Raw genomic sequence first — 25,771 nt, forward strand, 5'->3', positions numbered from 1 at the left:
AGATTACTATTTTAAAAATAATACTCTAAGAATTATTTCACAAAGTTACCAAAATATTTAAGAACAAATGCTTTAAAAATACAAAGTGGAGAAATATGTACATAACAGCTTAAGTTCATTAAGTCCTATGATAAATTTTCAGAAAATGTTGTTTATCTAAAAAGTCCAAATTTATCTGAGCATATCTTAAAATGTATTGGATTTACTTATCATCAGTATAAAGGGAAAATTAAAACACAGTCCAATATGACAGTATAGTCAAGATTTTTGTTATTTTAATTGCAAGGTTGTACACTGAAGTCTCAAAAACTTCCTACTTACAAGTGAGTCCAGGCACTGTGTGGGGGATGTGTGTGTGTGTGTGTGTGTATGTGTGTGTGAGTGAGAGAGAGAGGGAGAAAGAGAGAGAGAAAGAGAGCAGGGGAAGCAAGGAGAGAGAGGATACAGTGATAAATATTTACAACGAACCACAATTCTGAAATAATATTTTTAAAATCCAGTACTTCTAAGATGAGTGGGATAAAGGGCTCTTGATTTTTTGCTCTATTTCTAAACTGCTTGAATTTGTTCAAGAACATAATATATGGCTTACATAATTAAGTTTCAATATCCTATTTTTTTTTTATTATTCTGTAACATTTCAGATTTCAGAAGACACTGGATATCCTATGATCTTCTTGTTAAGTTTCCTACATTGCCAATGAGTTACTTGTTTTAAAAAGATCTTAGCTTAAAAAATAAGCTTTTTTGTATTAAATAGCCTTAAATTGGGAATGCTCTTTTCTATACTAGTTTTCCTCATATTGGATCCTCAGATATCCTATAAGCCCCTCCTCATTTTCAAAACAGCCAAAGCATATTCTTATCAAGCCTAGAACTATATTTATATTTTATAACTTCCTGAATTATTTTATATGGATCTAAAAGCCTCTGTAGAGTGATTTACAAATGTCACCTTTAAATCTTTTGAAATAATGAGAGATCATTTGAAATTCAGATTACTTCAAGACAGTGCTCTGCTTTGGAGTAAGTGATTTGCTAAATTCCCCAAATTTCAGATTCTAATGAAATAAAAATACCAAGTCCACGTATCAATGTTATTTTCCCACTGTAATTATAAAATTAGAGATGTTTCTACAGGAAATAATCCCCTTGAGCTACATGAAAAATTGGCAATCAAGCTAAAGTATTTTTAAACTGAGATTTGTTTCTTTATGTTGAATATTTTAATATTTCACCATGTTTATTCTGTTGAAAGCTCTTTCCAACATTGTAAATGTTGCTACGAGTGACTACATTCTTTGTTTCTATTTCTAGAAAAAAAATCACATCATGAGGCAAATAATACTACCAGCAGGAGAAAGTGTAGATCCAAGATACCATTAAAGTTTCATAATTTAGCTAACAGAAAGAAGGTATCAAAATGATTTAGGAAAAAACAACTCATGTTAAAAATACCAGAGAACAATAGGAATAATATAATCTACACTTAAGAGTTCAAACTAACAGGCCTAGGACCACCCTCTGTTCAGAAATGTTTTATCTGGCCTGAATATTTTTTATCTTTCTGTACATTAGTTACCATAAAAAGGAACAAAGTACTGATACAACATGGATGAGCCTCAAAACCTTATGCTAAGTGAAAGAAGTCAGTCACAAAAGATCACATAGTACATGATCCCATCTACACAAAATGTCCAGAATAGGCAAATCTATAAATACAGATTAGAGGTTGCCTAGGGCTAGGGGAGAGAAATGGGGAGTGATTGCTAATGGATACAAGGTTTCTTTTTGTTAAAATGTTCTAAAATTAGATTATGGTGATGGCCACACAACTTTGTAAATATACTAAACTCCAACAAATTATACACATTAAGTAGGTGATTTTTATGGCATTTAAATTATACCTCAATAAAGCTGTTAAATTGATGATCAACACTAAATAAAAATCCAGTCTTTTCACTGTATTTGAAAAATCTGAATTATCTGATAAAAACAGGCTGTCAGTGACATCACATGGTCATATACTGCTGAAGCTAAGGAGCAGCTACCCCTTTTAGAAAGGGTATGCACCAGTGTTCACCACTTCAAAGTTACTTGTCCAGCCCATACAAATATTCCTAAGCTTCAGACTGGGGGAGGGGAATTGGGGATGGTGGTGGTGATGATAAGCACAAAGGTGAAAAATATCTGAACCCGCAATGAAATGATTCCCTTAAGATCATTCAACTACTAAGTGTCAGAGATAGGGATAAACTACTTACTAATCTAATCTTCAGTGACTTAATCTCTGTAAAACTCAACTGAATAGTCAATTTTTATCTGCTCTATAGTAAGAGATAGGTACCTATTACATACCTATTATAGTCCAACTACAGCCACTCATTTTGTTTCCATAGGTCAATCAGTATTTCTCAGCAAGGGTGCTACTGGCAGGACAATTCTTTCATTCTACAGGACTGTCCTCAGTGTTGTAGGGTGTTTAGCATCCCTGACCATATGGCACTAAATGTCAATAGCAACCCCTTTTTACTATGGGGAGAGAAAGAAAAAAAGCCTCCTGACATTTCTGAGTTTCCAGTGGGAGATGAAGGTAAGAGGGGTGTCCCCATTTTAGAACCATTCAAACACAAAAAATTCATAACCTATGAGAGATATTGAGAGAAGATCAAATTATATTATTTATAGGTGAATAAACCACACTTACTGTAAGTTAAGATTCTCAACAAGTAAATCCCTGGCATTTGCCTTTATTATATAAAAGTTAATAATTATCTTCAAAAGCTATCTTGAGAAAAGTGACTATCCACAATATATACCATTGGATATAGGAGACATTTTAATCATCATTACAGCTATAATAACCAATTACTATAAAAGGGTATATAACCTTAAGTAAATCACTGTCACTTCTCTGTGGAAAAAGTTCCTTCAAGGTCTGAAGTTTAGCATCTTTAAGGTCTTCCAATTCCGAAAGGTCTTCCAGTTCTGAAATATCATTATTATTTCTACCTGCCATGGTAGGAAGGCCTTGGGACTCTTCATCTTCAGATGGCTCAGAACTAAAAATATTTTCAGAGAAAAAACACAGTATTTTAACGTATTACCAATGTTATTTCATTATAACTGTGTATATGCATTTATATAAAATACAGTATCTCTATAGTTCTTTTTAATAATAAATTTAATCTATACCTGTCAAAGATTAAAACAACTTTTTTCATTTCAGTATGACTGTGTATATAAATTTACAATTCCAAAGTCAATATTCTTTGAAAATATCTCAAATTATCTAGTCTGGGATAGAAAAGAACAAAAAAACCTGCACTGATTTTCTTAAGATCCATACTCATTTATTGCATGCTCATCTTCTCTTTCCTACTATTTTTTCACTTACACTCTGCATAAAAGGTGGGTGTTGTCATGTTGCTCCACAGAAATTAATGAAGTGTACACTAAGACAAAGATAAAGGAATTTTCATAGCCTACCCAGGTGATCAAAATCAAAGTGTTAAAATCAGATGGTCCCATTTAGCATCAGAATGTCTACCAGGAACAAAACATTTCTTCAATAGACAGTGAGTACTTAATTTTACGTAAGGCTTCATCCTACAACAACTAACTTTAATCTCACTCCATTTCAGTTTATATGTTTATCCTATATAAAAGACATTTGGGGCCAAATTTACTAAACTATCTCCCAAACAAAAAAAATCTCATTTTGAAATTTTGGTTTTCTACCATAGTAAGCATTCTGAAGATCAGAAAGCAGAAATACAACAAACAGGCAGAAGTTATAAAGATCACAGAAAGAAATACACTTAAGTGTATGCCTAGTGCCAGAGACCACAGACTTTATTATGCAGCTAATTCTCTTTTCGGACAGCTCTCTTAGACACTTATCCAGGACCTGTATTTTAGTAACTTCTCTGTATCTGTTCATCTTAGTTCAGCTGTTACCTATTAGGGCACTGGTTATGCATAAGAATTCCCTGAAAGCATATAAAAACAGATTCTGCAGGACTAGGAATATGTATTTTTACCAAGTTTCTAGGTTGACTTCTTGAACTTTGCTCTGAAAAACTGCTCTAAAGTAACAAGGTAAAATAAATCTCTTAACATTATGGCTGTCCTTCAATATTTGAAGACAATTACGTGTGTCTGTTTCCATTATACCCAGACTTCTCATTCCTAATGTACCCAACTCTAAATTTTCACTCTGCCTCACTACATGGACACTTTCTAACTGTTTTGTCTCTTAGTTCACCAAGAAAATGAAAGCATTCACGTTGGAATACTTTCGAAATTCCTGTACTGAATAACCACTTCAAAGGTCCTTATTTTCCTGATCTTCACAACCTTATCCTAGTGATCAGATTGATCACAACTCTGTAAGACAAACTCAAGTGACTCTTGATGTAGTAAGTCTTCATGCTGACCAAGAATCTTAGCATGCCTTGGACTTAATGTCCAGTTACAGGAAATACAAACGATAAAGGAATAAATTCAATACCATCATGAAGAGACAATCAGAAAAGTCTATTTTCTTTAAGAAAACATTTGATTTCTTTAAAAAGTTAAAATCCTTAAAAAAAAGAGGAGGAGGGGAGTTGATTATTTTAAGATCAAAAGAAAGGGAAGAGTCTTAACATCCACTTGTAGTAGATGCTCCTTGTTTAGATCCTGGTTTGAAGAATCAGCTACAAAACACATGAAATCTGAATATAAACTGGGAATTAGATGATGTAAAAATTTGTTCACTGGTAACAGCATTCTTTTTTTGGAAGGGGGATATATAGCCAAGTATTACGGGGAGAAATGTTGGGGACATCTACAATTTACTTTAAAATATTTCAGCTAATAATAGTAATCAATAAAACAATGAAAAACAGGGAAAACAATAATTATTAAATACAGGTGGCATATATATATGTTCATTATTTATTAATTTTCTTGTATGACTGAAGCTTTAAAAATAAAAGAAAAAATTCCACAAGAACAAGAATTGACCACTATGTGTACTTTTATCCAGTCGCAGATCAACCAAGTTATCCCCTTCTGTCAAAGCCCCCTCTGTGTTAAGGGATTCTAGCCCTTTCTACTTCCTACAGGGCCTTAACTATCTATTATCTTCTCTTCCAATCTTTTCTCTCTCCTTAAACTCTTTCTCCTAAGCCTATGATGTACTAAAGACTGCATTTCATTCAATGTGCCAGAGGTTCTAGGCACTGTGGACACAGCAGTGAAATAAGCAAATTCTCCTGTCGACTTCACAAATGTTGTAAGAGTGACTTTCTATTTCCTCATTTCCTATGTAGTTCTTAATTTACTGTTTTATATCCTCTGCCCCACCACTTTGGTGAAACTGTTCTAAGGGCAATGATATCCTCTAAAACATCAAGTGTGATTTGAAAACAAAACAAAACAAATTTTTCATTGGTTATCTGTTCCTTTGTGGTTCCGTACATTGTCGCTCTTTGAAAATCTGGCCCTATCCGAAACTTCACTGTGTAAAGGTTCTATTACTTCTGATTTTCTCTGTATCTCTTAGCCTGTTCTTAATCTCTGCAGAAGGCTTTCCTCCTTTTTTCACCTTCTTGAATTGTCAGTATTACCTAGGATTCTATCTTCAGACCCTTCTTGTCTATTAATGCTTCCTGAAAGATTTCATCAACTGCCAGTTTCTATTATCTGTATTAGTGGTCCTCGAGTCAGGGGGCAGGGCACAGGCGGATTCCATCTCCAGAGAACATTTGGCAATGTCTGGAGACATTTTTGATCGTCTTGACTAGGGAAGTGCAACCTAGCATTTAGCTGGTAGAGGACAGGGGGTTCGCTAAACATCCTACAACGTAAAGAACCGTCCCTCACAACAAAGAGCTACCTGGTCCAAAATGTCAATAGTGTCAAGGTAAGAAACCCTGATAACCAAAAAGACCTATGCATGGGTACTGATTGTAACTACGGAACATTCATATAATGCAGTACTATGGAGTTGTTAAAAAGAATTAAGTATTTTTATGAGCTGACATGATTTCTAGAATATATTTATATACTGCTAATAAAACAAAGAATAACTGTGTGTAGATATATTTGTATCTATACATACACAGCACAAGTTATATAGCACTATCTTTTGTGTAAAAAGCAAGAGAAAAAAAGATACATGAAAGAAAAAGTATGAATAGAAACTAAACAAACTGGTTAATTCTGAGATGGGGTGAGGGACGGGGCTGGAAGGAAAAGTGATAGGAAGTTAATTTAACACTTCTCTAAGCACATTCTACACAGAGTTTTGATTTTTGGAACCATGTTAATATTTTAAATATTTAAAAGTAAAATTTAAAAAAGGGACAAGGGAAAAATTTTAAAAGGAATACAAACAAATTAATGAACTGATCTTTAAAAGAAAAATTTAAATAAATAATCCAAATACTTTAACCACATACCCTCAAATCTTGAACTCTTAGGGGGCTTAATGGTCAAGTGGTATGGTTACAACAATTCTGAAACTATTTTATGTATACTGGATGATTGAACAAATTAGCAAATATACTAAAACTGGTGGAAGCAGAGCTGTCACTGTCAGAGAAGGAAATTTGGATAGGCAAGGAAGAGCCCTGTAGCGGTAGATTACAATTAAATATATCATTATAAACTCCTGATTTTAAAAAACAACAACAAAAAATTCTCCCCGTCTCATATATTTTAGCCCATTTTGCTGAAAAGGCAATGACATAATCCCCTGCTTCACCCAATAGCAAAGAAAGAACACACCTAGTCCTCAGATTTCCAAATACTATTCCCTTTAAAAGGAACAGTGATATTTGGAGAAATGGCAAATTCTAATTTCAGGCCTTGAGTAGGGGAAGTACTAGTCTGGAACATCTTGTGCCAGAAAGGAAAGGGTCAAAAAATGACAGGAAACTCTCCAAACCAGAGTCTGCTGAAAGGGGTCCTCCTCTGCCAAAACTGAGCAATTTGAACATCAAAATGAGTAACAGTAGTAATAGATTATAATCCATTGAGCAGAAAAGTACCTACAATTCCATTTTTTTATTTACTGTACTAACTAAATATATGAATAAATGAATAAAGGGAAAAGGGAAAACTATCTATAGTAGAACATCAAATAATAAAAGTATAAATTCTAGAACGCCAGTTAGAATACCACATTTCACAACTACTATTGTAATAACTGACGCACGCAAGAATCATCAATAGACGCCACAACTACTGAAGGGCAGTCTGCTGAGGAGGAGGAGGATCGTTACCTGTCTTAAAAGTGACTCGTCACAGATGACTTGATCATTACAAAGGGGAAAATGGTTAACTTTACAGAAGAAACCCGGCAGGTTTCTGAGTGGATAAAGTTCACTTCACTAATTATCAGTGTGCCTCCTAACATGACACGCTGAGGAGGACACAAAATCACTTTTGTAGCTCATGCCACTTAATCTAAATTTAATCAAGAAGAAACACCCAGGATGTAGAAATAGAGACATTCTAAAAAGAAAAATGGCCTGTTAGCTTCAAAGGCCAATATCATGAGAATCAAGAAGACTGAGAAACTTTCAGATTGAACAAGATTAAATACACATGACAAACTAAATCCAACATATTGCTGGGAAAAATTTTACTATAAAGTACTATTCAAAATATGGTCCATGAAATGAAACTGTTTAGTTATCTGTCCATGGTAAGATAAGAAAGTTAAACCAGAAGGAAAAACAACTACATTACTAAAGCACATTGCTTAGTTCAGCTGATTTTTTTCCCCATTACAAGACTTTCTTGGTCAAGAAATGAGTACATTGATTTATATTATAGGGCACACTTGTAATTGACAAACCACTACTCTGAGTGGCACCACTATCAAGAACATTATTGGGAAAACTGATAAAATTTAAATATGGACTATGTATTAGCAGTATAGTACCAAAGTTAATTGGTATTTCTGAATTTGAAATGCTACTTTTGTTATGTGAGAGAATGATCTTATTCTTAGGAGGTAAATATGAAATTATGAGAGGGAAAGGTTTCAGTAATAATTCTAATCATTATTTTATGAAGGTGATAAATGTGGGGAAATGTTAACAATGGGTGAAACTTTTTAAAAGGACTGTGGACTTGCAACTTTTCTGTAAGTCGAAAAGTTTTTCAAAATAAAAAGTAAAAATTGGAGTGCTAATGTATCAATTTTTCTCAGGATTTACTGCACAGGACCTTCACTAATTTTTTATTTCAGAGTGAAGTTCAGGATAAAGGCATGTACATTGGGGCCTTAAAAAGTTCATTTTAAGAACTCATCTTAGCAGTGGACAGTTGATCTCTTGCACCTTTCTGCAACACTTCTTCACTTAGCTTCTGATGACTTTTGACTTTTCTCTTATCTCAGTGACTGCTTCTTCTTAGAACCTTCTACAGGTTTCTTCCCACCTTCCTGTTCTTAGAATCCATAGCTCCCCTGGCTTAAGTCCTTAAACTAAGAGATCTTCTCTTTTCCAGCTATACTCGTATCTCTTAGTGATTTCATCTAATCATGTACATTTAAATATCAAATCTATATCCTGACAATTCCTAAATTTAGATATGGAACCTAGACCTCTCTCCAGAACCCACATATCACAAATCCAGTTGCCTACCTGACATGTCTACTTAGATGTTTAAGAGTCTTCTCAATCACAGAATGTCCAAGACTGAACTGCCAATCTTTCCTTCAAAAGGCGCTCCCCCACCATACCCACGAGAGTATTCTTTATCCCAGTTAGTGTTAACTCCATCCTTTCAGTTGTCCAAGCCAAGTATCTTAGGGTCATCCTTGATTCCTTTCTCTCCTATTCCATTTGAAATCTATCAATAAATCTTCTGTGTTCTATCTTCGGAGCATATCCAGAACCTAAACCACTTCTTATCACTCCCACAGGCTAACTACCATGGTCTAAGCTTCCATCATTTTTGCCGTTGGTTATCACAACAGCATGCATACTTCTAACTACTACTCTCCTACAGCCTCAAAGACTTTTAAACATGCAAGTCAGATTATTTTACTCCTCTGCTCAACATGCTCCATTAGCTTCCCATCTCATTCAGAATAAAAACCAAACAGCCTATGGGCTTAACATGAACATGATTAAGCCCCTTCTCTATCCCACTCTTCATCTTATGACCTCAGGTCCTTCACTTTGCATTATTACCCCCCTACTTTCCTCAAAAATACCAGGCATATCACTTCAGGGTCATTAAACAGGCTATTTATATTCCCAACGCCCCTCCCACTACATCCATATGGTTCCCTTTCTTAGCTCTTTCACGTCTTTGCTCAAATATCTTCTCAATGGAGCCTTTCCAACTGTAGTCTTTAGGAACCATGCCCTTAACCCTGACCCCAAACTCTGTATTTCCCTTCCCTTTTGCCCATATTTAACATATTGTATTTTTTATTTATTTACTGTCTACCTAAGTATAATACAAGCTCTGTGCTAGCTCACAAAATGTGTCCCAAAAATGTTAAAATGATTTGATTCTAGGATTCAAGAACAAAACATAAAGCAGTTATAAACAATCAAAGGTACTTGTTAAAATAACTTCCCTATCTATGGAGAACTAAAAAATTAAATCTCTGCTCTCACTAAACTTTTTCTTGAAGATCAGTTATCCAGAATCACACACACACACACACACTCACACATACATACACACACATGTACCTCTCTTTATCTCTAAATTAGGAAAAAATGAGCAAGCTGCAGTCAGGAAAAGGCAAAAAAAAAGGGGGGGGAGTCATCAACATTTTTCAGTTTGAGTAACTTTTTCTCAAAACAAATCTTATACACATAAATAGAATGAATCTATTAAGTTGCTTACACTATAATCACTGTGTCTTTGTTGAATTTCTTCTCTTGAACGGTACTGGAGCAATTAGGGGAAACAATATCTTCGCTATCAGAAGACAAATCAATATACTGTATTCCTCTTTGATTCTTGAAATATGATATACTTGGTTTTCTTTCATTTTCTGGAGTTTCTGGAACACTAGAATCTTCTGCAAAAGAGAAAAAAGAGAAAGGTATTTTGAGGACTTGAAAATAAAACAGATTTGTTTTTGATAATTATAGTCATGTGCTAAAAATCTTTAGCTTCATTCACTGTTTCCATCCTAAAACCAAAAATTCCTCCCACTTTTTAAAGAACAAATTAATAGTCAACCAGTGCTGGCATTAAGTGATTTCCCATTTCACAGGTTACTTACCAGCAAGACCTTAGTAGACACTGCAAAACAGAGGTTTGTATTTAACATTTTAACCCTTTTCTCTTTGTGCTCTTGTTTCCTAGTACCCAGTTCTTGCCTAAGAGAACATGGAGACACTAGAGCCCAAAAGACTTGAATTTCTATCCCATCTCTTAGTTAAGTTAGTGAATCTCTTAAGTCTCAGTGTCTTCATCTGTAAAATAGAGATAGTAATAATTACAAGACTAATGTGCACATAAAATCAGATGATATATATTAAGCACTTAGTTCAGTAACTGGCACGTAGCCAGTACCCAACAAACATTAGCTCTTATGCAAATACAGGAATTATGGGCAAAATTATGTCCCCTCCAAAATGTTGAAATTTCAACCTCCAGTACCTCAAAATGTAATGTATTTGGAGACAAGTCCTTCACAGAGGTGACTAGGTTAAAATGAGGCCATTAAGTTAGTGACCTAATCCAATATAACCGATGTCCTTATAAGAGAGAGACACCAAGGAAGTGTGTTCATGAAGGAAAGGTAATGTGAGTTTAGAGTGGGAAGGTGGCCGCCTGCAAACCAAAGAGAAAGGCCGTAAAAGAAACCAAACCTGCCAACACCTTGACCTTGGATTTCTAGCCTCCAGATATGGGAGAAAATAAATGTCTGCAATTTAAGCCACCCAGTCTGTGGTATTATGTTATGGCAACCCTAACAAACTAATAAAGTTGGCATCATCTGTCTATCCAGAACAGATGAGTATAGTATTCCACCATGGTTTTCTCTCTCCAAGGGCTGAGTTTCAAAATTATTCTCCCCTATACATTTGAGGAGAAGAGATCAGATTTAAGGAATTCATATTAAAGTAAAAGTAATCAGTGCCTTGTTTAGTGAATACAGTTGTCCCTCAGTATCCCTGAGGTTTGTGGGGATTGGTTCCAGGGCCTCCCTGCTTCCCCCACACACACCAGAACTGGTGGATGCTCAAGTCCCTTATATAAAATGGCATCTATTTGCATATAACCTATGCACACAGCTAGATTACTTATAATACCTAGTATCAGTGTAAATTCTAGGTAACTAGTTGTAAATACAAATATGAAAGCTGTAATAAATATGAAATACGAAAGTTGTAATAAACAGTTGCAGTATGGCAAGTGCAAGTTTTGTTACTTGGAACTTTCTGGATTTTTTTCTTTTAATATTTTCCATAGTAGTTGGTTGAAACTGTAGATGAGGGAACCTATGGATAAGAGGACCAGTTGTATGTTTTAAAAAGCAATGACCACATGGATCTTTAATTCAAAGGTGCTGATTTAAAAAAAACAATAGCTATCATTAACTGTTGTTCAGTATCAAGTCCATAAGTGAAACACATATTCAATCCTTACAATGACTCTGAGGGCACATTATATCATAATTTTATAGATAAACTAAAGTTTACAGAAAGCAACTTGTCCAAAGTCATAGGAGAAAGCAGCAAATCTAAAATCCAAGACCAAAAGTCTAAATCCTGACACCCTAAAACTCTTGGCCTCCCCCCATTAACTGTCATGAAACGATAGCAATCATTATTATAAGGCTCTTGAGCCATATTTGTAAGTAACATTAACCAAGACCTACATAACCAATTGCCTGGAGGACACTAAAAATACATTTTTTAACTTCCTGCAATGAAGTCCTAGCAACACTACTGAAAAGCAAATCACAAAATTATTTGAAAAGAACAATTTTATAAATGCTGAGTGTGCTGTGGGCAAAAAATTTTGCTTTGGAACCAATCACAGCTATGTTAACTGCCGTATGTATAAAGCCACTTACAAATTCTGGTTATTATGTAAAGTAATAAAATTACAATCCAATTAGCGTAAAACAAGTAAGAAGTTACTATGGAATCTGCTTTTTTACAGTGTTCCTGATATACAAAAATCATACATAAAACTAAAAATTTAGATCTTTACTGTATCAAAAGTCTGACCTAAAGCTAATGCATATGACTTGAACAGTTTAACAACAGTGTCCTGGTTTCTTACACTTGAAAAGGGCTATTGTAAAATGATGTGGATTGTCCACTTTTCTTTAAAAAGCTTTTTCATTCAAAATGAAGAATAATTTTTTCAAAATTAGTCATTCAAATGTCTTATGCTTAGGGGGGCTCTAAAAATCCTATTAGTGAGTATAAGGAGAACTAGAGTTTCTTGAACTTGATTATATATTCATCTTTTCTTTTGATTTTTCTCCCCTTATGATATACAGATTATAGTACAAAATATATGGTGAAGACATACCAATTTTTAAAACTCATGCTTAATATGCTTCATTAACAAGACAGTAGAAAATAAAGGAAAAGCTGGGCTTACTCTCCTACATGTACTCAATTACTTAGAACTTTTATTGAATATGTAATGTATACCATCAAGATATATACATTAACATGTATACCACACTGAATCAAGTGGTATCCCCATAGCCTGACTGGTAAGTGACTAAAAGAGGAGGTGGTTTGATAATATGGGGGAATGAGGGAAGGTTACAATATAACAACATTCCTCAATCTAGGACCTCCTTTACTCTTAAAAAATGAGGGCCCTGAAGAGTTCTGCTTATGTAGATTTTGTCTATGATATTTATATTAGAAAACAGAAACTAAAAAAAAGTTTAAATATTTATTTATTAAACAAAGTCTTTACATATTAACATACTTTATGAAAACTATATCCCCTCCTTCCCCTACCCCCCAAATTCAGTGAGAAGAGTTGCATTGTTTTACATCTGTGAAAATCTCTAGTTTAATAGAAGACAGCTAGATTCTCATGTCTGTGCAATTAATCTGTTTGCAGTATATTGCTTTTGTCTTGTAGTATATTATTTAGGTTTATGAGGAAAATCATGCCTGATCATAGTTAAACAGGGGAGGGAGAAATATTTTCATAGCCTTTTTACGTGACTGTTGTTATTCTGTGATACTAAATCCATATTTGACAGATGGTAGTTTTTCTAAAGGTTGCTGCAATGTGGAATCTGAAACAACATTAATAAACTTTCACATTGTTTCATTGAAACCCACTGGTCTATCTCGTACTTTAATAGGTCTTTAACCCATGCATTTTTTTTTTTTTAGTATGTGTGCACTGGTCTTTTGGAAAATACTGGTTCATTGAATGATTAATGCAGATCTTCTAAATGTTGACAAGTCATGATATTTTATTTTAAAAATTATTTTCATTAATCTCACCACTGGTTCTAAATATCTAGAGATTGTCAAACTCACAGCTGTGGATATATTTTCCAAAACTTTTTCTTTGAAACTGGAATTTTATCACTTGCAATAAATGCTGTCAGTTGTCTTCCTTGATACCAGTTCATTTTTGAGAAAATATCTGCTAAATACCTAAATCTGCATAAATGTAGTTTGCTGGTCATTCATTCTTTCAAGTAAAAATGGTGTTCTGTAAAAGAATGACAAGCTGAGATCACAATTCAAAGCAACTCCTCAAATGCTTTCTCTTGAGACAACTACTGTACCTTGGTACACAGCAGAGGGTAGTTCACATTTTGTTTCAAAAGATATTAAGTGAAGTCAGACAGAGAAAGTCAAATACCATATGGTATCAATTATAGGTGGAATTTTAAAAAATGACACAAATGAATTTATTTACAAAATAGAAATAGACTCACAGATACAGAAAACAAACTTATGGTTACCAAAGGGAAAAGATGGGGAGAGATAAATCAGGAGTTTGAGATTTACAGATACTAGCTACTATATATAAAGTAGGTAAACAAGGTCCTACTGTACGGCACCGGGAATACGAAAAAGAATACATATGCATAACTGAACACTATGCTGTGCACCTGAAACTGATACAACACTGTAAAAAAAAAAAAAACCAAGTAATGTTTTAACATTATTATGAAATAGTTTTGATCTTAGGGACCGCTAAGGTTCACAGATCACACTTTAAAGACTAACAGAATATAGTAAGAGCTTATTTATATAAAATACCAACTTTCCAATATAGTCAATAATCTAGAATTAGAATAGTGCTCAAATGCTTAGATTTATTTATTTGAACTATTTTTGGAAGTAAACAACAAAAAATAATAAGAGTCAATAGCCAAAAAGATATTCCTGATGCAATGATGCTTTCTGATTCAAAGCAAACACTTTTAAGCAGCAGCACAAAGGAGAAAGAAGAAAGCAAAAAAGCAAAATATTAAAATGAAGGGAAGAATGGTGAAAAGCAGAAACAATTATAAAAACACTGGCTACTATTAATTCTGACATTTGCTGAATGCCTTCTCTTTTTAAGGTACTGTACCAGGAGGTAGAGGATATTAAAGAAAGAAAGAAAAAAAAAAGGCAAATTATAGTTCTACTTGCCCTAAAGAAACTAACAATAGGAGCTAAATAGCCATGTGCATAAGTAGCTAAATGAGTCATAATTTGTGCCATGAGAGCGGAATAAACAAAATACAAAATAAAGAAACATGAGGGGAAACAGCTGGTCTTTCCATATAAAAACAGTAAAAAAAATTCTATGTTTTAGAGGCAGAAGATGATTATCTCATTACCAAAGGCAATTGGAACCTACATTATTAGCCTATGTAAGAAGATCACAAGTTTCCACACAGTCATTCCAAATGAAATTCCCCAACAGTAGCATGTATGAAAAGATAAATCTTATATCTCAAATTTTCCGGTATGCTTTTACCCAGTCTCATATCTAAGTCTACCATGAAACAAAAGAAGCATTTAAACCTGCCACTGAGTCTACCTTTCCAAGTGGTCCAAGATCGAGGACCACTCAAAAAACAAACAAACAAAATCACTACTAGGAGACCATGATTTCACACAGAAATAGTCTAAATCAATTTGATAATCCACAAATAAAGGTGATCTCCCAAAGAAGAATGAAAACACATAAATCTTCATACCTGTTCTGCAGACTTATGTAAGTGTGCCCTTTTTGATATTCTAATTGTATATTGCTCTACATGGTTCAATTCTCAAACATGGCAACTGACTTTCAAGAGGCAGTTCCTTTGAATACCTAGTAAAACACATCATATATTGTCCCTTTGAATGGTTTACTGCCAAAACTATAGATTATAAAATCTGGACAGTCTTAATTTGAACGTCACAATAGATAGGGAAATACCTTTAATATCTTAGATAAATCGAAGTATCTCTGAGAAAAGCTCTAGAAAGAAGACGAAGAATGCACTGAATACAAAACTTAAGAGTAGTTTCCAACACATTATTCTAAGATAAAGTAAAATGAAACATTTCAGGTTTAATCCTGAAATCAAAAGGAAAATGCAAAAAATGGAAAGGAAAAGAAAGTCATGCTATTAATAATGCACAAAGCCAAAGTGTTAAGCCTGAAAGTTACTTTTTAATAACAGAATTTATATCTACAATAAAAATGTAACTGACATGTGCAAATGCATTCTAATTATGAAATGCATAAACACTGCAGGATATATAGAGTGAAAAGTCAACAGAGACAAATATGAGGCTTTAACTCTCTTGTCTACTTAACAGAAAAGAGAACAGAAAAATAATTAAGATACAGAAAGGTGCTCTTCAAACATTTGTGACTGGAACTCACTGTAAGAGACACATTAGACTTATGACCCTAAGCACAGACTGCTAGATAGATATATATATAACTGGAAAAAAGGTCTAAGATGGTTTACTGTGACACTTTGATAATCTTTTATTTATTCTATTCCAATTAAAAAAAAGTTATATGCATGTAGTCAGGATCCAAGAAATTGACTTATGATGCATTTGTTATCCACTTTGAAAAAAATGGTATAAATAATAACTCATTATTATTTGACATATAATTAAATCTATACTTAGACTATGTCTTTTTTTCAAGTACTCTTAGAACTTTTACAAAAATTGCGTAGTAGGACAAAAAGAAAATTTCAGTAAATAAATAAAAAGAAGAAATTCTACAGACCACATTCCCTGGTCACAAAAAGTGAAATTAGAAGTAAATGTTAATAAAAACATCAAAGAAAAATTTCAGTCACTTGGAAATTTAAAAAAAAAAAAAAGAAGAAAAACCAAAGAAATGACTTCTTTAAACTTTCACGTTAAAGAAGAAAAAAACAAAACACTAAAATCTACAATAAAGGTATATCTTGTTTATTGTGCTTTGCAGATACTGTGTTTTTTACACACTGAAGGTTGGTGGCAACCCCGTGTTCAGCAAGACTACCGACACCATTTTTCCAACAGCATCTGCTCACTTCATGTGTTTGTGTCACATTTTGGTAGTAATGCTTACAATGTTTCAAACTTTTCCATTATTGTGATATTTCTTACGGTGATCAGTGATCTTTGATGTTACTCCTGTCACTGTTTTAGGGTGCTACCAACAGCATCCATGTAAGACGGCAAACTTTATTGATAAATGTTATGTGTGTTCTGACTACTTGACGGACTGCCAGCTAGTTCCCCCTCCTCCTCTCTTCCGGCCTCCCTACTCCCTAAAACATAACAATAAATTAGGCCAATTAATTACCTTCAATGGCTCCTAAGTATTCAAGTGAAAGGAAGAGTTGTACATCCCTCACTTTAAATCAAAAGGTGGAAATGATTAAGGCTAGTGAGAAGGCACACCTAAAGCCAACAAGGCTGAAAGCCAGGCCTCTTGCACCAGTTGGCCAAGTCACGAATGCAAACAAAAAGTTCTTGAAGGAAACTGAAAGTTCTACTCAAGTGAACACACGAATAAGAAACAAAACAACCTTATTGAAAATATGGAGAAAGTTTTTCTGGTTTGGATAAAAGATCAAACAAGGCACAGCATTCCCTTAAGCCAAAGCCTAATCCAGAGCAAGGCCCTAACTCTCCTCAATTCTATGAAGGCTCAGAGAGGTGAGGACGCTATAGAAGAAAAGTGTGAAACTAGCAGAAGTTGGCTCATGAGGTTGAAGGAAAGAAGGCATCTTCATAATGTAAAAGTGTAAGTTGAAGCAGCAAATGCTGATGTAGAAGCTGAAAGACCCAGCTAAGATCATTAATGAAAGTGGCTATACTAAACAAGAGATTCTGAATGTAGACCAAACAGCCTTCTATTGGAAGAAGGTATCATTTAGGGCTCCCACAACAAGAGAGGAGAAGTCAATGCCTGGCCTCAAAGGACAGGCTGACTCTCCTGTCAGGGGCTAATGCAGCTGGTGACTTTAAGCTGAAACTAATGCTCATTTACCATTCTAAAAATCCTAGGGCCCTTAAGAATTATGCTAAATCTACTCTGCTTATGCTCTGTAAGTGGAACAAAGCCTGATTGACAGCACATCTGTTTATAACATCACTTACTGAATATTTTAAACCCACTGTTGAGACCTACTGCTCAGGAAGATTCCTTTCAAGATATTCTCAATGACAATGCACCTGGTCACTCAAGAGCTCTGATACAGATATGCAATGAGATTAATGTTTTCATGGCTGCTAACACAACATCCATTCTGCAGCCCATGGATCAAGGAACATTTCCAACCTTCAAGTCCTACCACTTAAGATATACTTTTCATAAGGCTATAGCTGTCATCAATAGTGATTCCTCTGATGGATCTGGGCAAAGTCTATTGAAAATCTTCTGAAAGGATTCACCATTCTGGATGCCCTTAAGAACACTCATGATTCATAAGAGGTCAAAATATCAACATTAAGAGGAGTTTGGAAAAAGCTGACTCCAACCCTCATGGATGACTATGAGGGGTTCCAGATTTCAGTGGAAGAATGAACTGCAGATGTGGTGGAAACAGCAGACAACTAGAATTAGGAATAGAGCCTGAAGATGTGACTGAATTGTTGCAATCTCATGATAAACCTTTAACTAATGAGGAGCTGTTTCTTATGGATGAGCAAAGAAAGGAGATCCCTGACATGATATTTACTCCTGGTGAAGACAGTGTGAAGCCTGCCGAAATAACACAGGATTTAGCATACTATATAAAACTTAGTTGATAAAGCAGTGACAGGATTTGAGAGGATAACTCCAATTCTGAAAGAAGTTCTGCTGTGAGTAAAATGTTATCAAATAGCATCACATTTACAGAGAAATTTTTTGTGAAAGGAAGAGTCAACTGATGTAGCAAACTTCACTGTTTTTGTATTTTAAGAAATTGGCACAATCACCCCCACCCTCAACAACCACCACCCCATCAGTAAGCAGCCATCAACATCAAGGCAAGACCCTCCACCAGTAAAAAGATTACAACTCACTGAAGGCTCAGAAGATGGTTAGCATTTTTAAGCAATAAAGTATTCTTTAAATTAATGTATGCACATTTTTTAGACATAATGCTATCGCACACTTAACAGACTATAGTGTAGTATAAACATAACTTTTACGCACAGTGGGAAACCAAAAAATCCACGACTTGCTTTACTGCAATACTTGCTTTATTGCGGTGGTCTGAACCAAACCCGCGCTCTCTCTGAGGTATGCCTGTAATGATGACATTTCGAACATAAGAAAAAGGATCCATCAATAAATGGTTTTGGGATAAGTGACTAGTAAATGACAAACAATGAGTGAAGGAGGAAAATGGTACCACCCTTTCTTTAGTCTTTGTAACAAAATTAATTCTATACTTTATATTATGACAACTGAGCACTAACCCTTTTACTAAGTACAAACACTAGCAGACATTAAGGAACCAGAATTTCTAATCAAAGGTACAGCAAAGATTCACATTTTGGCCACCCACACTTAAAAAGGAATGAGTATCACCTGACAGTTACAGAATCATGACGTTAAAATGATACATTTGGCTTCATCATTCAAAGGATTTTACCCATTTTGCTGTCTGCAAGGACTTCAGGGAACATCTAGACAAAGGACATGAAGTCCAAAAACGCTGACATCTTAATCAAGACCAAGATCATACAATCCGTATGTGGCAGAGCAGTGCTCTCTGGTAATCTTTTTGATAACTGGTATAATTAAAATTTTGTTCTCACTTATTAACAAGTTACTTTTGACATTACGAACATACTGAAATGGAAATGACTTTAGAAAACGCCATCTAATTTTATCAGAGAAATTCATCAAGCATATACTAAAACATTCCCCCATTCCAACTTCAAAATAATCTCTGAACCCATCTATTTTTATCTTTCACTCCTCCTCCCCTGGGTAAAATGTGCCTTTATTCCTTTTCAAAGTTAAACAATCCCATCCCCTTAATGCCTCTTTTCAAATACCTGCTCCTCCCACCCCATCCTTTTCCTCTCCACTAGTTTCTTCCCCTTGGCCAACAAATATGCTCAATTTTCAATATTCCTCAAACATCTTTTCTTGACATTGCTTCTCCGTCAAGCTGCTTCTCTCTTTCCTTTCTTGGAAGAGAAGTCTTCACCTTCTTAGCTTTCTACTGAAACTGCTAAAGGTCAACAGGAACTTTAATTTCCAAGGAAAGTGGTCTCTGATCAGTTCCCATCCAACTTGACTTCTCTGCAACATCTGATATTGTTCACACCAACCTGGAAACTCTCTCCTCTTTCTTTAGCTTCTGGGCATTATCATTCTCTGTCTATTTCAGTCATCCTTTATATCTTTCATTGGTTTCCCTTCCTTTGTTCATCATTAAATGTTGATGTTTCTTACTATATACCTTGCTTAGGACATTTTTTTGATAACTTACTACAAGCATGACTCCAAAGTTGATTTTCCAGGTTCTGACCTGAGAAGCTCTTCGAGCTCCAGAATCCAATGCTCAACCCTCTAATAGACCTTGCTACGGAAATATGAGTGAAAACTCAAATTCAACGTGTTTTGGTATCTTCCTCCAAATCCTACTGCCTAATTACGTTGACAGAGCCAATCACTCATATCCAAGGAAAGTTACCTTCAAATCCTCCACCTTTAACTGATCATCAAATACACAACATATAAAACTTCCTTAAACTGCTTCCTCTGCCATCCCTAATGTCATTTCCCTACATTTAGGCTTCAATTATTGCAACAGCTTCATCAATGTTTTTCCCATACTAAAATGCTCCATATCATATACCAAATAAAGTCCATCCTCCCTGGCATAGTATACAAAGAAAGGGCCCTTACAACCCAGCAGTTTTTGTTTCTAAATCTTTCCAGCTTCATCTAAACTGCCCTACACCTCCTCTTCCATAGATAACCTCACCTATTCCACACACATACCACACTCCACGGCAACATATATTTTCATCCCTTATTCACTGAATAAGCAATGATTCACTGTTTAGGGTCCACTCAAAGTCACCCTCTCTATGACTTTTCCTGATCCTCTGCAGGAAGAAGGGATAACTGAATCATTGTGAATTAGACTGTGGTCTTATACTGTTTAGTATCTTCCCTTATTATGAGTTATCTCATTGTGCTACTTTAACTATATATATATATTTATATGTCTTTTCCTCTTGGTGCTCCTTGAGGATCAGGCTTAGCTTAATTTTTTATTCTTTATGCATAAAACATAGTAGGTTCTCTCCTCTCAAACTCATTTGCCATTGCTTTATTCCCTCTAAACCTGCTATGCTCCAAGAAAAGTAAAAGAAGAAAAGACAAATAAAGTGTAAGTAATAACTACTGATAACTCTGGGCATTGAGATAGTAGAATAAACCTAGGCAGGAGAGGTGCCCACAGGTTACATGTATGCCCTCAGATCCAAAGGTGGGATTCAGGAAGCCTGCCTTGTATCAAAAGTAGTTTCAAGTATCCATGGCTAAACAATGACTGACAGCTATGTAACCATTTCAAGATCATATAGTAGAGGAGGGACATTAAAAAAAAAATGTACAAAGTACTAATATCACCTAATTATCATCCAATACTCCTCTTTCAACACATACTTCCTGAGGACCTACTATACAGCAGTCACTGTTTTGAGCAATGGGGAAGGATAGGTGAACAAGGTCTCTGCTCTCACACATCTTACATTCTAATAAGGGAGACACAAATATATAATGTAATGTTAGATGGTGACAAGATACTATACAAAAAAATACAGTAGAGTAAAAGGGAGGGAGTTGCTACTTCGGAGACACTGGTCAAGAAATGGCCTTCTACAAAAGATAACACTTCACTAAACTCTAATGAAACAAAGCCTAGTCATATGCAGATATCAACAGAAAAGCATCTTAGAGGCATAAGGAAGAGCAAATGAGAAGAAGGAAAAGACTGAATGATGTTTGACATATTCAAGGAACACTGTGTTTGTGGCACAGTAACTAAAGGAGAGTGGTAGGAAATAAAATCTTGTATTAGGCAAAAAACAGAATTAGCAGAAAAAGAGTGATTATAGGTAACTTTAACTATATACAATTTGTCCTATAAACTGACTTAGACCCTAAAACTACTATAAATAAAACAAATATTGCATCATCCCAAATAATAACAAAATAAGTTACCAGTTGATGATAAAGAAAGTAAGGTCAGGGTATAGCTCAGTGGTAGAGTGCATGCCTAGCATGAATGAATCCTGCGTTCAATCCCCAATATCTACATTAAATAAATAAGTAATCAACCTAATTACCTCCCTCCCACAACAAAAACAAAAACAAAATTTTAAAAAGGATCAGATTTCCTCTAAAAAAAAAAAAGGTCAGTATTCATAGCCCACTGATGATTTCCCAATATATCTGGTCTAATCTTAATTCCAACTTCATTGTCTTGTCCTCTCCCCAAGGTCCAGTGCTCAATTCAGCACCCCCTCTCCCCCATGCCAAGTTGCTTTTAGTCTAGTTAAAAGGCATGCAGGACCTTTGATCTCATTTGAATTTTTAAAGGCATGCCCAATGTCTTACAGTGGGTACTTAATACCTATTCTGATGTACAAAGCTATCTTTTATTCCCCAATTACTTTAGCTAAAATTATTAGCATTCATTTTATCTCATTCGCAAGGATCTAGTTGTAAAATCTCTCCCTTTCTTATTTCGGAATCTCTCATCTCTCCTCCTTCTCTCTTTGTACAGCCATCATTAAGTGTGGATTATAAGTGGTTCCTAAATGATTTCTCTCCCATCAAACCCTACCCTGTAACAATGTATAGTACTCATGACTGTTAGACTGACTGTTTTTACAAAACAAGTTTCTTTCATCACTTTACCCTTTTAGCCTTTAATGGACCCCAAGTACCTATATTGTAAAGTCTAAACTTAGCCTTAATTTTTAAGAGTCTCAAAAATCCACAGTATCAATTACAATAATCTTTTCTGAAAACAAAGCTCTCTACTCCTAGTAGGATGAATCCTCACCACTCCCAGAACAAACTTGATTTTCCTATTTCCCAAGTGTCCTCAAAACTGACCATGTGATTCCTAAAGGCAATCTCAGTTTCTAAGAGGAATTAATGTATGAAAAGTCCCAATAAACAGAAAAGGAGTGAAGTCTCCCCAGACAGGAAAAAAAATGTAAAGCAGAAGAAACACTTTCTGATTAGAAAAGGCAATTAAGAATTCCACATTACTAATAGTGACAAATAACTAAGACATTTCATTGATTTCCAGTTTATGAAGTGCTTTTATTTTAAAGATTAAAAAATTGTGGATCTCAGATAATCTAAAAGTCTTGTCCAACATCCCATTTAACTAAAATGAAGCAGAGGCTTATAAAGACTCAAAATTCCATGCCTATACCCTGACCTTCCCTGCCCTCCCCAACTACGTAGGAAACAGATTAAAATATTTACTGTTAAAACCTTAAAGTACCCGGATGTCTAGACATTAACTACAGCACATTATGCAAATCAAGTATCTGTTGAAACAGTGCATACAGGGATGTCACTCCAGTGCTTAAATCCTTCAGTGGTTTGAAATCAGGTTGAGTTCAGAAGTCTTCAGATAAGCAAAGCCTTTCAAAATTTGACTAATTACCACTTAATCCAGCCTACCAAGTATTTTAAAATGTTATTCTAGGTAACTTGCAGGAACTCTGCCCTCACTTGTTACATTTAAGTAGAAGAATAGCAAACAAAATGGAGATATTAAGAGAGAAGATATATATTACCAATTTAGTCAGGGTCACAGTAATTTAAAAGCTGCTTATGAAATACTGAGTTTTGCATTAAAAAATGGTATTACTGAAATAAACATTAAAATAAAGCTTCTAATATCCCTTTCACTCTTCGTAAGAAATTGTATAATGTAAAACTTTTAGTTTATGCTCAGGAATTAGACTGTTTGGATTTGAACTCTGGTTCTACCAACTTCCTAACAACTTAACCTCCATGGGTCTCATTTCTGCAAAATGTAGATAATAATATCTTGGAAGGACTGCTATGTAAATTAAGTGAGAGAATGTGAAGCACTCAGCACTATGCCTAAAACACAGTAATAGTTCAAATATATTCTAATTGTTAACTGTCCAAAAAACATAGATTAAAATGGGAATGCTGATTTTTGGCCTGGCAAATTCTATTTTCCCTGACAATTTGCTGAGGAGGTTAAAAATGGTTGATTCACCATGAAGAATACCGATTATTCATTTGCACTTTAAAGATCTCCAGGAAGTCAGGTGACTGGAAAAATCTGAATGTGATCTGCTCTTCATTTGTTCGTAGAGGATGACTTCAGGTACTCTGCATAAAGTCTACCTCACAGAAGATGATCAATATTTTTTGGAGGAATACTGGAATGAATGTAAACGTCTGGCAGCAACAGACTCAAAGTCTATCACAGGACTGAATCACCTAGATTTTCCAGTAGCAACCATTCTGACCTAAATTCTGATTTTAGTTTCCATCATTGGGCCAGATTCTAAGAACTCATATAAAAGTGAAACAACTATGGATGGATCCTCAGTTCGAGGTACATGGTGCCTATCGCAGTCCCAAAGCTATATTTAAAAGGGCATAGCGAAGGACAATGCATCAGTACACACAGCATCAAGAACAAAAATTAGAATCTCTCCCTCTTGATGCTACATCAATTTGGAACATTGTAACTCACCTGTTTTTTCAGTTATATCTGAATCAGGGGTGCCTGCCCTGCTAACTTCCCCTTCAGCATTCTCCTCTTCAGCACTAAGAGAAATTGGTGAAGAAGGGCCAGCCTGGGAGGGTTGAGGGGTTGCTTCAGGCGCTTCCTCAATCTTACTCCTTTTCTCAAAGCGAAAACGGTCCAGGTTGAAAAGATTCATATTGGTAGAAACCACCACCTCGTGGGGTTGAGAGCTTTAACTGAACTAATCTGCAGGTAGAAAATAAAGAGAAAAAGAGGCCATGAAAACAACGTAAAATACAAAGCCACAGCAGTTCATTCCCAAGGCAATTAAGAGCCCGCAAACATGCCAGTGGCTCGGGATGGCTATTATGGCTGCGCCTCATTGTTAGGCCACAACAAACAGAAGGTGGACAGGGGTTATCTTTTCAAAATTTTCCATTGCTCTTTTTACTCCCCTTCGTACCCCCTCCCTGCCCCTCCTTCCTCGAACCACACGCTGACCCTCGTGCAACCTCCTCTTACCCCAGCACGCGCAGGCACGTTCCCCACGCTAACCCCCCGGCGGGCCGCGCGCCCGCCCACAGTGAGAGGCTCCCTGCACTACGATGCTCCCTGCCTCGGGAAAGGACGTGCCAGGGCCCGTGCCTCGACACTGCAGGGACACAAAGGGGCCAAAGGAGGGGAGCGGCGGAGGCTGTGCTGGCGGGCACCCGCCCGGAAGTTGACGCGGCGCGATCCCAGCTGAGAGGAAGCTGATAGGATCAAGAAAACACGGGGAAGGTTCAGAAGGAAGAGCGTGTGGCGGCATCTCTTTTAATGCTCGCTCGCTTTCTGTTATTCTTCTCTCAGTACTTACAGTCTTGCAGCCTCGGTGCGATGTAACAAAGGTTGGGAAAAAAAAAAAATTCCTGGCGTGGAGCGACGGTAGCCGGGCCGGGACCTTCTAAAACAGCACGGAGAAGCCCGATGAGCGCGTAGTGATGACGCAACACGCAGCCTAGGCTTTTCGCTTCCCCAGCGACGTGCGAGTGGAAAAAGTCTAGGCGCGCGCTGTTGTCATGGTAACCCGTACCCGCCTCTTTGCCTTGGAAGCGCGCTTGTGGCCTGTTTCTCCAGGTTAGGCACAAAGTTGTTAAATAGAACAATGGTAAATAGCACAATGACGATAAGTAGCATAATAAGAATATTTAATATAATATTTTCTATATTATAATCTGTAATATTTACATAATGTGTAGACAGTGTAACAATATCGTTCTGAATGTTTTATGTGTCTTGTCAACCCTGTTTTTACAAAAGAAGGAAACCGAGGCCTGCAGATGTTAAATAGTTAACTGGTAAGGAAGGAAAAAACCCCGGGATGTTGAATTTCAAAGCATCTGAACTGCTTTCCCACTGTTGGCTGGGTTGCACCTAGAGTAGAATGACAATTCACATATCTTGATAAAACTGTCACCCTATGAATATTTACTCTCTTTGTCTAACGACTAAACAGGCAATTTTCTGAGTTGTAATTTGATCATCTGGTTGGCATTTCTCTTAGAGAAGAATTACTATTAATCGTTATTCTGCCAAATACATTTT

General features: G+C 35.7%; 1 protein-coding gene across 3 annotated transcripts in view; it reads right to left on the reverse strand.

The window, feature by feature from the left end:
- Window positions 1-25,170, reverse strand: part of SMARCAD1 (SNF2 related chromatin remodeling ATPase with DExD box 1) — a 72,362-nt gene extending 47,192 nt beyond the window's left edge. For 2 of the 3 annotated variants that reach the window (XM_045515697.2, XM_010953548.3), the window contains exons 1-4: window positions 25,044-25,170; window positions 24,194-24,433; window positions 9,868-10,045; window positions 2,891-3,062 (exon numbers count right to left, since the gene is read on the reverse strand). In XM_045515697.2, coding sequence (XP_045371653.1) covers window positions 2,891-3,062; window positions 9,868-10,045; window positions 24,194-24,383 — 540 coding nt within the window. In that variant the 5' untranslated portion in view covers window positions 24,384-24,433; window positions 25,044-25,170. Of the gene's footprint in view, window positions 1-2,890; window positions 3,063-9,867; window positions 10,046-24,193; window positions 24,434-24,709; window positions 24,978-25,043 lie in introns of those variants that run through there. The other variant, XM_010953547.3, reaches the window with a different exon arrangement.
- Window positions 25,171-25,771: the final 601 nt, after the last annotated feature.

Source organism: Camelus bactrianus, chromosome 2 (genome assembly GCF_048773025.1).
Source record: "Camelus bactrianus isolate YW-2024 breed Bactrian camel chromosome 2, ASM4877302v1, whole genome shotgun sequence".
In the NCBI taxonomy this organism is placed as follows: Eukaryota; Metazoa; Chordata; class Mammalia; order Artiodactyla; family Camelidae; genus Camelus; species Camelus bactrianus.